Source organism: Apaloderma vittatum, unplaced genomic scaffold, assembly GCF_000703405.1.
Source record: "Apaloderma vittatum isolate BGI_N311 unplaced genomic scaffold, ASM70340v1 scaffold7517, whole genome shotgun sequence".
Taxonomy (NCBI): Eukaryota; Metazoa; Chordata; class Aves; order Trogoniformes; family Trogonidae; genus Apaloderma; species Apaloderma vittatum.
In genome coordinates, this window is record NW_009726611.1 from 5,750 (window position 1) to 17,503 (window position 11,754).

Below are 11,754 nucleotides of genomic sequence, written 5' to 3' on the forward strand. Positions count from 1 at the left end.
GCCTCCCCCTCCTCCGGCCGTCTCTATAAACACGCAGGGCTTACTCAGAAGATTAGAAGGGAACGGGGCAAAAGACAACAGAGTCTCTTTTGTAATGAGGAAGGATTATGGCATCAAGTGACCGGCTGCAGCTCCCAAGTGGGTTTCAGGCTCCTTAGCACACCGTGTCTGTCAGGTTCAATCCCCTCCATGAGCCAAGGGGGCACGAGGAGGCGGGACGTGGCGTGGGCCACAAAGGACCCAGCGAGGACACGTGCAGGACCAAACCTCCATCGCCTCCAGCGCAGCTCAGGAGCCCATGACTGTAAGTATCCAGCCCTCCCAAGAGCAGATCGATTCCTTCAAAGATCTGTCCTCCTGCCTATCCGTGACCTCCTCTCTCGCTCCATCTCTCCGCTCTACCTGCTCGCTCTCCGTCTTTGCTCGTGGCTTTTCGCCGTCTCCTGTGGTGGGGACCACTCCGGACGCGGGTTTGCTGTTGCGGGATCGTGGTTGCTGTGGATTCCCACAGTCCAGTTTGTGTCAGTTGACCATCAGGTGCAACGATGGGTCCAGAAGGATCAGGCAGGTGGATGCAGGATCCCCGAGGAGCGGGTGGTGGGATGGCTCTTCCACCCTATAGCGGCTCCAGTGAGTCACCTCCCACTACATTCCTCAACTCCAAACGGTGCATGGAGTGTGCCAGCTCCGAAGTGACATCCCAGGGCAACCCTGCGCAGGCTGGCAGGGAAGCATCTTAAACCATTCAGGGTGAGAAGGAAAACGTGCTGGGAAAAGCCCCATATCCCGTACTGGAGCAGAACCGCAGAGAGGTGGGTGACATCCATTATTTACACAGACAAGAGCTGAAGTTTTCCATGTTTGGTAAAAAGTGAATCTGTATTCGAATTACGCAACGAAGAGTCTCCCCGAGCACTTTGAAGACTCAACGCGTAGAGAAAACAGCCGGCTTTCCGTGAGCGGCCCCCCAAAATCTTACGGGGGGTTCGCGTTCCTTTCTCGTCTGGGCAGCCCATGTGCGGGCAGGCTCTCAGGAGGTGAAAAACAACTTTTCCAACTGGAAGTAGCCGGCAAAACAGACTCTGCTGGTTTTCCTCCCAGCACCAGCTCACCGGGACCTGAGTTGTCCCCACCTCGGTGTAGGTCTTTCACTAAGATTCTTAAACGAGGAGTGTGGACCCAAACTTACTTCAGCTGCTGCTACAGAGCAGCAAGGTCTCAATTCAAAATTGTCCCTTGAAGTGCTTCTTTGTCTCCATCATTCAGAGGAGAGCCCAAGGCCCCATAACTGTTAACATTATTGCCTCTGTTAGATAGCAATGTCTGTGTAACATCCTGGTAACATGTGTTGATTTAGAAATACCAATAGTTTCCACATCAGGTAATTATTTATGAACAACAGGATCATCAACCTACCTGCTTGGCAAGGATTACACTGTTTCATTGGGCTTTTTTTCTCTTATTAGATTATTAATTTGATTAATTAGATTATTAATTTGATTAATTAGATTATTAATTGACGATAAAGAATTATTTATCCGGAGTTAGTCTAAAAGACGGGGACGCTGGGTGGCATTTCACGAGCCTGAATGACTTTTTTCATCCAGCATGATTTATTGTGCAATGTATGGCTGAAGGAGAGGGGAGGTGGCGTTGCTGGAATTCGGGCTCTGTGAGCCTGGCCAAGCTCCATCCCTCAGTTCTCTGACAGGGAGAGCTGTTCTGCCTGCAGGACCAGGACCAGCATAGTCCAGTTATGGCCCTCAGCCCAAATTTAAAGACAGCTCTACTTGTTGGGCAAGTGTCAGATCTCTAGGGGTACCTTCATCTGGATCGTTATCAAGAAATCTCTCCCCTTTCTGGGGTTTTTGCTTTCCTTTGGGTTTCTTTTTGTTGTTTTTTTTTTGCTAGCAGTATTTCAGGGAGACGCTTCCTGACAAGCAGATTTACAGAACAACGTATCTGAAGCAAAGACTACAAGAAAAAAAAACCAAAACCAACACAAAACCAGCAACAGTAAGCAACTTTGGAATTTTCAACCCTGAGAATTATTCTTAAAGAACTGGTTTGTGGGTGGGAGTGGCACGTGGGCTCTGTCCCCTCCAACGAATCCTAACAATCAAACCCTAGAAACCTCCCTCAGAAAGGATATTCTCTGGTGTAACCAGCTCACGTGCAGCTCAAATACAGGCAGAAGATGGCAAGATCTCTGAATTAATCCCTGCTATAAATGCTCTCCTGGTGCTTGATGCCACTGGCTTCATCTTACCTGTCTTTTGATCTCAACTCATTGTTTCTTTCTCTCTTCCTTCTGTCTTGCTGGCTTGTTGTGAGACTTGCGGTTTCGTCCCTCTGTGCAAGCTTGCTGGCAGCTTCAACACCTGCTCATTTCGTGCCTCCCCTAGGATCTGTGATGACCGTGACATACACCAACCGCGTGGCTGACGCCCGCCTGGGCACCTTCTCACAGCTCCTGCTCCAATGGAAAGGAAGTATCTACAAACTTCTCTACTCCGAGTTCCTTATTTTCATCTCCCTCTACTTCACCATCAGTCTTGTCTACAGGTAAGCACCCTTACACCCCGACACTGACACAGCCCCTCACGCTCAGCCTGTCCTGGAGCAGGACGACTGAGCAATCAAGTATCGGGACAGCGGTGCTGGTGAAGAGGAGCTCAGCAACCACTCACCAGCCGCAGGAGGAAAGTCCTCACAGCTCTGATACAGCTTAGCAGCTGATAAATCTCCTTTTCCCATCCTGGGAAGGAAAAAAGCTTCTCTTCCCTGGGATGAAGAGTTGCCTTTGATGGTTACCTCCAGAAGAACGGTGTAGATCAGTGGAGACCAAGGCTGAACTTGTGCTGGAAATGTCTTACAGCCAGGAGCTTTACAAGAGAGTTTCCCTTGTCACACAACAGCCAATACCTCGGGTGCGTTTTTGGGAGCAGATATCAGCTCTAGGACCACAGATCTGGGACAAAGCAACTATGGCTGGTCTAGTTTTGGTGAGGAAGGTCGAGCAGCTAGTTCGACCACAGATGCAGCATGCAGGGAAGCAGCTCTAAGAAAGAGGTGGGAACTCACATAAGAGCAGAGCTTGGACTGACATTTTGCAGGATATTAAGCGACCTGTGGTGCAAAACTCTGGTACCACATAGCAATCTCGCAAGCGAGAAAAATAAGGGTGGTCCCTGACATCAGGCTGCATCCCTTACCACGCACCCTCTGCCACCGACCGCTTCTGGCTCCTTCGGACTGGTCAGTGGGTATTTTGGGGAGCTGGGCTGCTCTTCACTCACATCATCCCCAAACTCACGGCGTGGCAGTGTTGGGACTCCCCACCTTTGGCTTTCCTTGCCAGGCTCCCATCCCAGCAGACCTCAACGAGGTATGGACTCTTCTTTGAGGTGGCTGCTGCATTTTCTTCCTTTCAGGCTGATCCTAAGCGAGAGCCAAAGGCTGATGTTTGAGAAGCTGGCACTCTACTGCAACAGCTACGCCGAGCTGATCCCCGTGTCCTTTGTGCTGGGTAAGGAGCTCTGGTCTGGGGACACACACAGGGAGGGAAAGGGACAGTGTTTCTTCTCCCTGGTTCGATATAGCTCTGCAGGCAGGCAGGATTCGCTGAGCAGATCCCTCCTTTGAAAAACTCGAGCAGAATGCATCATTTCACGTCACAGCTGTGAGGCACAACCCCAGCACACAGCTTGCACTGGGCAGATGTACGAGTGTGTTCTGGGTTCTGCCAGACTCTGACTTTAGCACAGAGATCTGGATTGTCCTCCAGGGACACCTGCATCCCTTGTATGAGCAGTACCAGCCTTCCTCCACGTGAGCATTTCCATCTCCCACTCCTTTAGGACGTCTAATTTGCTCAGCTCACCTCACCTCTAGGTTTCTACGTGGCTCTGGTGGTGTCCCGCTGGTGGGCTCAGTACGAGAGCATCCCGTGGCCCGACCGCATCATGAACTTGGTCTCCTGCAACGTGGATGGGGAGGATGAGTACGGGCGGCTCCTGCGTCGCACCCTCATGCGCTACAGCAACCTGTGCAGCGTGCTGATCCTGCGCTCCGTCAGCACCGCCGTCTACAAGCGCTTCCCCAGCATGGAGCACGTCGTGAGGGCAGGTCAGTGCTGGTCCTGCCTTCTGCACAGCATCGGCACTGCTGGTTTGGGGGGCAAAGGGCCTTGGAAAGGGCCACGTGTCCTCCCAAACTGGAGGTGGGGCAGTGTCGCAGTCTGAAGCAGGTGCTAAGCATCTGCTTGTGCCTCAACTCTGCTCTCCTGAAATAATCAACTGGTTTGGGTTTTTTTCCCTCCATTGCTCAGCACGCTTGTTCCTACCATGGGCTGAAAGCGTGTGTGGGAGGAGAAGAGCTCTCTGTGGTAAACAACCCTGTGCACAGACCCATAGCAGAGCACACCCCTGCCAAGTGGTGTGTTTGTCCTCCCTCAGGGAAACAGTTTTCCACCAGGCAGGTGGGAATTGGAGCCTCAGAGCTCCAACCTTAAATGCCGGGCTCCTTGAATCCTCTCTGAAGATGCTCCTCAAGGTACAACATTTCCCAGCCTGCCCAAAGGGAGATGTCTGCGCCTGCTCCAGCTAACTGGGCTCCCTTTGCAATGCAGAGAGAGAAACAGGCACTTCTAGGACGCAAGTTATCCCATTCTCAACAAATGTCTCTGTGCACCAGGCAACTGCCAGTCCTTCATCTCCTTGCTGACTGCTCTCTGGTCACATACGCTGCAGACATCCCAAGTGAAATGAGATAAAGCCTGCCTCTCACGCTTCTAAAACTGATTTAACAAGACAATTTGTCCTGCTATGTGCCTGCAGAAGCCTCAGTCTCTCCTGTGATTTTTAAGGAGAGCTAAAGCAACCACCTTCGATTTCAATGTTTTCATTTCAGACCCATTTAATTCCTTTCTGCTCTCTATGGCCATCCCTCTCCCACCTACTCTTTTCCACTCAGGCCTAATGACTCCTGAAGAGCACAAGAAGTTTGAAAGCTTGAATTCCCCCCACAACAAGTTTTGGATCCCATGCGTGTGGTTCTCCAATCTGGCCGTGAAGGCAAGGAACGAGGGCAGGATCCGGGACAGCGTGCTGCTCCAAGGCATCCTGAACGTGAGTGACAGAGGCAGAGCGCAACTGTTGGAGATCCTCGTCCGGTCCTTTAGGTAGAACTACAGGGATTTCCGGAGTCAGGCAAGGAATAGGAATTAGCAGGAGGCAGGACAATGAGCCAAGCCTGTCTTTGCAGGTATCTCATTAACTTTGGTGGGAAATGCCCCCATTGCCAGTCTCCAGCTCGTGACAGAACAGAGCTTTTCACGTCCTGCTGACACGGGAGCAATGTCACACGTATGAGAGGCGAGGGGAGTGTGGTATCTTTCTCAAACGTGGGACTGGGAGGAACCATGCGACTCCCCTCTAGGTGTGGTGATGGGAGACACCCAGGTAGAAGGTCCTTCTCAACCAGCCTTCCTCCAGTCTTTACACGCTCCAGAGCCGCCAACAGTGGCTGGGGGAGGTCTCTAAGGTACAGACGCAAAAACCACAAGGAAGTATGTATCTGGAAGAGACCAGGAGAGGTCAAAAGCATCCCCTACAACCAAGATCCCTCTAGAAAATTCACTATTAAAGCCTCTTAGATAGTCCCGGGAAGCAGGCCATGCACTGCAGGCAAGACCTGGCAATGATCCCTGCCCAGCTGCAGAGAAAAACAGTCCAGGGCAGCTCATTCTTCCTGGCATTCATATGCAGAGAAAGTCACATTGTTTCTGTTGCCTAGAGTGAGATTCATCTGCCCAGAGAGAGCGATGTCCCTCTGGGCTATTTATCTAGACTCACTTACCTAGCCAGGAGAAAGAAATGGGTGCTCCTGAGACCCAACCGGTTGGCTGCTCATTTTGTGAGGAGACAAACTCCGCTATGAAGTGAGCCAGAAAGGGATTTTTGGGCTCAGATGGTGACACCCAGAATTTCCTCCAGGGCAAGCGCAAGATCTTACTGGTGGTCTGCTGGGATGAGGCACAGAGGGACCGGGAGTTCTGGCTGAACCTCCCCTTCCAGAGGAGGAGGGAAGGGGCTAGAGCAACGAAGCACAAGGCCAGAGAGACTCGGTGTCCCCAGCAAGGAGCTGTGAAGTCACGCTGACAGGGTGTTCCTTTTCCCCACCGCAGGAGCTCAACACCTTGCGCAGCCAGTGCGGGCGACTCTACGGGTACGACTGGATCAGCATCCCCCTGGTCTACACTCAGGTGAGAAGGGATCCCCCTCCAGCTATCACTCTGCTCCCTGCAACATACTCCCCGTTTACACCCACAAGAAACACTCGGACCCCTCTTCCCCACCCGCACGCGCCAGCTCAGCAATACGCACCAGGCCCAGCCTTATTTCCCTAAATCAGAGCTCTGCAGAAACACCCACCATCCCGGCGTAACCAGCCACACGGGCACACAGAAAACATGTTCCCTGCACCCCCTTGCAGGCAGCACGTCCCCAGAGCATTTCGTTTCTCCTCAGCAGAGGTGAGATCTCTCTGCCAGCAAAGCTGCTGGAGCGCTCAGCTGTCCGAGAGCTCTCTCAATGCAAACCCAGACGCTTTGGCACCAACGCCCTCCCTTTGCCTCACACACTCCAGCTGCTCCGATAACGCCGTGAAACGGGAACCGCTTCCGCTCACGCAGCGCTGAAGGTCAATGGGGAACACGTTGAGAAATTCTATTCCTGGTGTCCTGCACGCTAGGATCAAAAAAGCAGTATCATAATATGGCTTTGCGTCCTCTGCAGGACACAACCCCTTGTGGTTTGGTTGTTTTTTTAAAGGTGCCCATCCAGGCATCCCAGGCACTCTAACCCACCCGCGCTGTTCACTGCAGGGAAACATGCAGTGGGTGCGAGAGTCTCGTGATGCCGGGTGTTTGTTTTGAACGCCCTTGCTTGTTGCGTCAAGAGACGACTGCAAGAATCTCAGCTGCTCTTAATTGGAAAAGGGGAAGTTCTCAGTCCCATGGTTACAGAGAAAAAGCTTGCTGTAGACTGAAATCTGGGCAAGCAGGCAGGCAAATCGAAAAAAGGCCCAGCGTGAGGACCAGGAAGGAAGGAGCTGGTTCAGAGCTGCCAGGGTTTGCCTCCCTGACTTGGAAAGGAGCCTGCCAGCATGGGCAGAGGCAGCTTTCAGGAAAGGCAAGACTGAAAAGAGCTCACAGCACCCCTCACCTGAGCAGCAGAACAACCACGCAGCCACGTGTCGGCTGTTTAAGCTCTTTCCATCCAGGATGTCCCATGCCGCTGTCTTTCTGTGACACCTACACAGATGTTATTCCAGGGGCAGCATGGAATAAAATACAGCCTGTGTAGCAGCTAGAGGGCAAAGGGCGCAGTTAAAGCTTTCTGCAGAGGCACCCGCCTTCCTGTAAAAAGCAGAGGAGAAGCCTGTCGTAACCAAACCCAAGGCTTCCAACAGGCTACAGAGCCAGCAGCTCTTTGGAGAAGAGCGGAACCGAAGAGAGATGCTGGGAACTCAAGCTCCTCTGGTGTGTCCCCTGGCATCTTTCCCAGGTGGTGACCGTGGCTGTTTACAGCTTCTTCCTGGCCTGTCTGATCGGGCGCCAGTTCCTGGATCCGGAAAAAGCATACCCTGGCCATGAACTGGACCTCTTCGTGCCCGTCTTCACATTTTTGCAGTTCTTCTTCTATGCTGGCTGGTTAAAGGTAAGTCCAAGAAAATACATCCCGAGGCTGGAATCTGACCCAGCCAAGGGTTTTTCCCCGGTGTGTGCTCACCAGGAACCAGCTGTGTTCTTCGGCCTGTGGGCAACATGCCAGGAGCTGGCAGGGAAAAGGGGAGCCAGCGGGGGCTGAGGGTATTGCCAAGACCTCAGTTTCTGGAGAGTCTCACCCTGGAGATCAGCTCCACCTTTCCTAAGCTTTGCTCCTGACTAATTTGGGGGAAAAGAGAGGCAGCAGGCTACACTTTACCTGCAGTGGTGGTCTGTGGTCGCAGGAAGGCTGTGTGAGCAAGGGGCAGTTATCTGTGAGTACCAATATCTCCCAGCCACTGGGAAACCTCCACTTGTAACCCACCCTTTTTGGGCAAAACCAGAATTGCTTCAAATTCAAGAGACTTCTTGCCTGACTCTGCCCCTCAGGCCATTTTCTCTGCAGGCAAAGGGGCAGGCATGGCCCAACTGTTAACCCAGCACCGCCAAGCCCACCAGCAAACCACATCCCTGAGCATCACATCTACCCGACTTCTAAATACCTCCCCGATGACCTTTGCTACGTGCTCTCTGCATGCAGGTGGCCGAACAACTCATCAACCCTTTTGGCGAGGACGATGACGACTTTGAAACCAATTGGCTCATTGACAGGAACCTGCAGGTAAAGTGAAGGCAGGATCCTCCAAGACGAGCCTGACCTGCAGAACACGGAGGCAGGATCGCATCTAAGGGTTTAGCAAGCCCCATGGGTGCTGTCGTGATATTCTCCTGCTATGGGGCAAGGAAACAGCACCCATTGCCCTCATGCTTTCCTGAGGCATCAGTGGCCACACGTTACGAAGGAGCCCAGAATCTGCAGAGGGAGATGGCTGGGAGAACGGGAGGACAGCAAAAGGCTTCCCAACAAATCAGAGGGTGCAGGGGTTCAGCTCAGCGTTGCACCTCAGCAACCAAGGAGACATCCTGGGCTCCAGGAGGAACGTAGGTGCCAGGAAGAACCTCCTCACCCTGGAGAAGATAGGGCTTTTGTCGATCTCTGTACGCAAAGATCTACCTGCAGCTTTAGTCCATGCTCTGGCACACATGATGGATCCCTCTTCCCTAGCTTTTCCACCCCAACCACCTCCTCTGCTTTCTTCCAGGAAATAACCCTTCACCTTCAGCCCTTCCAAACAGAGCCCTTCTGTCTTAGGGAGCACATTGCTTTTTTTGTCTCCTGCAGCATCGCTTTCCATCCAACTAATCAAATCTCTCCGCGTGAAAAACAACCCGAGGGATGGGAAACGGCAGAGCAAACCCCACCGCTCCCTCACGGCATTGCTTCCTCCTGCCCCACGCTCCTTTGCTGGCGCACGTAGCGCTGCTCGCCACGCACAACGTCTCTGCTGTGTCCTGCAGGTCTCCCTTATGGCAGTGGACGAGATGCATCAGGATTTACCCATCCTGGAGAAGGACCTGTACTGGAACGAGCCCGATCCTCAGCCACCCTACACCGCAGCCACCGCCGAGTACAAGCGCCCGTCCTTCCTCGGCTCGACTTTTGATATCAGGTGAGCACAGCCACGGGGGGTCAGAGCACTCCATGTTTACATCTTGGATGAAGCCTCACGCAAGGCATTACTCTCTGGGAGTAAGAATTAATATTTTTATCCTTTTGTGACCCTGTAACAGCCAGTTCTGCCTTTCCCCAGCATGCAGAAAGAAGAGATGGAATTCCAACCCCTGGAGCAAATTAAAGAGAACGAGGAGGCCAACCACTCCACACCCTTACTGGGACACCTGGGCCGCCTCCTCGGTGTCCAGTCACCGAGCTTCTCCAGGTCCTCCTCCCGGATGAACCTGTTGCGCAGGCGAGGAGACCCCACGTCCCCCTTCTCCCATTATACGTACCAAGACATGGGCAAGTCTGGAAGCCCTTGCAGCATCAACCAGCCGAGGGGAGACTCCAGCTCGCAGGAACAGTGGGACAGTGAAGAAGGAAAACTGAGGGAGTTCGACGCCTTCATGTCAACCCCATTTTATGAGAGACCTGGTTTCTACAGCGCTCCGCAGACACCCATCAGCTCTATCCCCATGATTTTCCCTTCCAGACGCCAAGGCCGCAAGAAGCCTCCTGCGCTCTCCAGCATCGCTGCGTGCTCGACCTCTCTTAGGGACGTCATCGTCAACTCCTCACCTTCCAGAGCCAGCGACGTGTATAAGAGTCAGAGCTCCCTTGGCTCAGCAGCAAAGGAAACGTTCATTTGGCCAACGGATCGGAGCAGAGGTCCCACCGACTCGCTGGCTGTAACAGTAGAAGAGAAGAGCAACTCTAACAATAGAAGCAGAGAAGCTGCCACCACGGGAAGTCCCGGAGCTCAGTCCACAGCATCGGAGAGCCCGAAATTCCGCTTCTCAGCCGAGTCCCCAGACCACGAGAAGCAGGGTAGCTTCAAGAGCCTGAAGAGCCTGAAAGCTTCCCACCCACCGTGGCTGACCCTGGAGAACACAGCCTCAGCCACTCCCAATTCAGAGCATTCAAGCGCTTTTCAAACCCCCAGCAACAAAACCCCTGGAGGCAGCACCTCCCTCTGCTTCTCCTTCACTCCTGTCACATCTCCCGTGCTGGAGAGATCCCGCATGGGGAACGCAGGCCCTGAAGCTCGCAGCTTAAGTTTAGAAGACGCAGCCAGTGCTCCAGATCAGCATCCGGCAGACGTTCCCAGGAACGCGAGAGATGCTGGAAATGGAAGCGCTAATACTCCCCCTACAAAAGAGCCAAAAAGAGCAGAAAGTCCATCCCCCAATGACTCTGGCATCTCTCTAGCCGAAGGCGACTACGTGGGGCTGATGGAGGTGATCATGGAGACCAGCGAAAGCGCGTGCGAAGAGCAGATGGATCAGTAAAGTTAGAGGAGACTGAGATTCTGTCGAGATACCCACCGGATCGGCGATATCACGGTATCTTCACACCCAGCCACACTGGCCCTCACCCGAAGGGCAGCACAGCCAAGCCACACCGCTGGAGCACGAGCCCAGCCCAGGCTAAAGCCAGCACCGAGACCCCGCTGCCGGCCTCAGGGACAGCAGCAGGCACAACTTCAGCGTTGCAACCACAAACCAAGCAAAAAAAACCCAATACATCATCCTCTACATCTGGAGCAAAAGAGTGATTAAGACTTTTGAGCGTTCTCACAGGTATCTCAGCAGGTACCACCTGAAGAGCCCAGAGGGAGGCGTGAGGAACACGGTGCATAACAATTCCTTCCCCTCCTCCTCAGCCCAGCGAGAAACAGAACTTTGAGCTTGTTCCCAATGTTGGTCACAAGACCATCACAAGACTCAGGCAGGGCTTGCACCACTGACAAGATACTCCGAGAAAAGGGACTGAAGCAAGTCATATAAATCCTAACACAGACCCACAGCTGCTTCGTCATGACCACGTGGTGTTTTCCAGGGCTGGAAAAGCACCAGGGTAAGGCAGGACAAGTGTCTGCTACACCAGGTAGCCACAATTGACAGCATTTGCCCAGCACGTTACTGCCTTTTGAAGTTCCACATCACATCTGCCCCAAACTTGACAGTGCTCACAGAGCAAGTCATCAGGGTGGTGGCAGTCACCACCCAGCAACGAGTTTTTACTGTCCTCCCTAAGAAAATAAAACAAAGCTGAAGTCCAGGACCACCTGTTTCATTTCCTCATTTTAGCTTTGACACAATAAGGATTTAGGGAAACCACAGAAGTTTTCCTACTTCCACATGCAGAAACAGCTGCAAATCAACCCTGTCACAGGGCAGGGACACATGTGACAATTTTCCCTCCCACATCCCTTCCAATGCTTTCACAATAGCCCTCTCTGCAGTGGATCCCACTGGATGGCGGTGGGGGGGCAAAATAATCAAAGAGTAACTTTTATAAAAGCTCTAAGCAAGCAAAACCCAATCCCCTCTAGTACATTCCTACACCTACACCCAACTTAAGAGACTGCAGAGCACAGCCCCGTGAGTCCGGGCCTCTCACTCCTGAGGGAAACAGCAAAAGCCAA

At 52.9% G+C, this 11,754-nt stretch overlaps 1 protein-coding gene across 1 annotated transcript; it reads left to right on the forward strand.

Annotated features, from left to right (window-relative positions):
• The first annotated feature begins 2,413 nt into the window (after positions 1-2,413).
• Positions 2,414-10,615, forward strand: LOC104276890 (bestrophin-1-like). The gene is made up of 9 exons (XM_009873349.1): positions 2,414-2,565; positions 3,435-3,529; positions 3,895-4,128; positions 4,975-5,129; positions 6,188-6,265; positions 7,569-7,721; positions 8,310-8,390; positions 9,128-9,279; positions 9,421-10,615. Exons 1-9 carry the CDS (start codon positions 2,414-2,416, stop codon positions 10,613-10,615), a joined length of 2,295 nt encoding a protein of 764 aa, XP_009871651.1.
• The last annotated feature ends 1,139 nt before the right edge of the window (positions 10,616-11,754 follow it).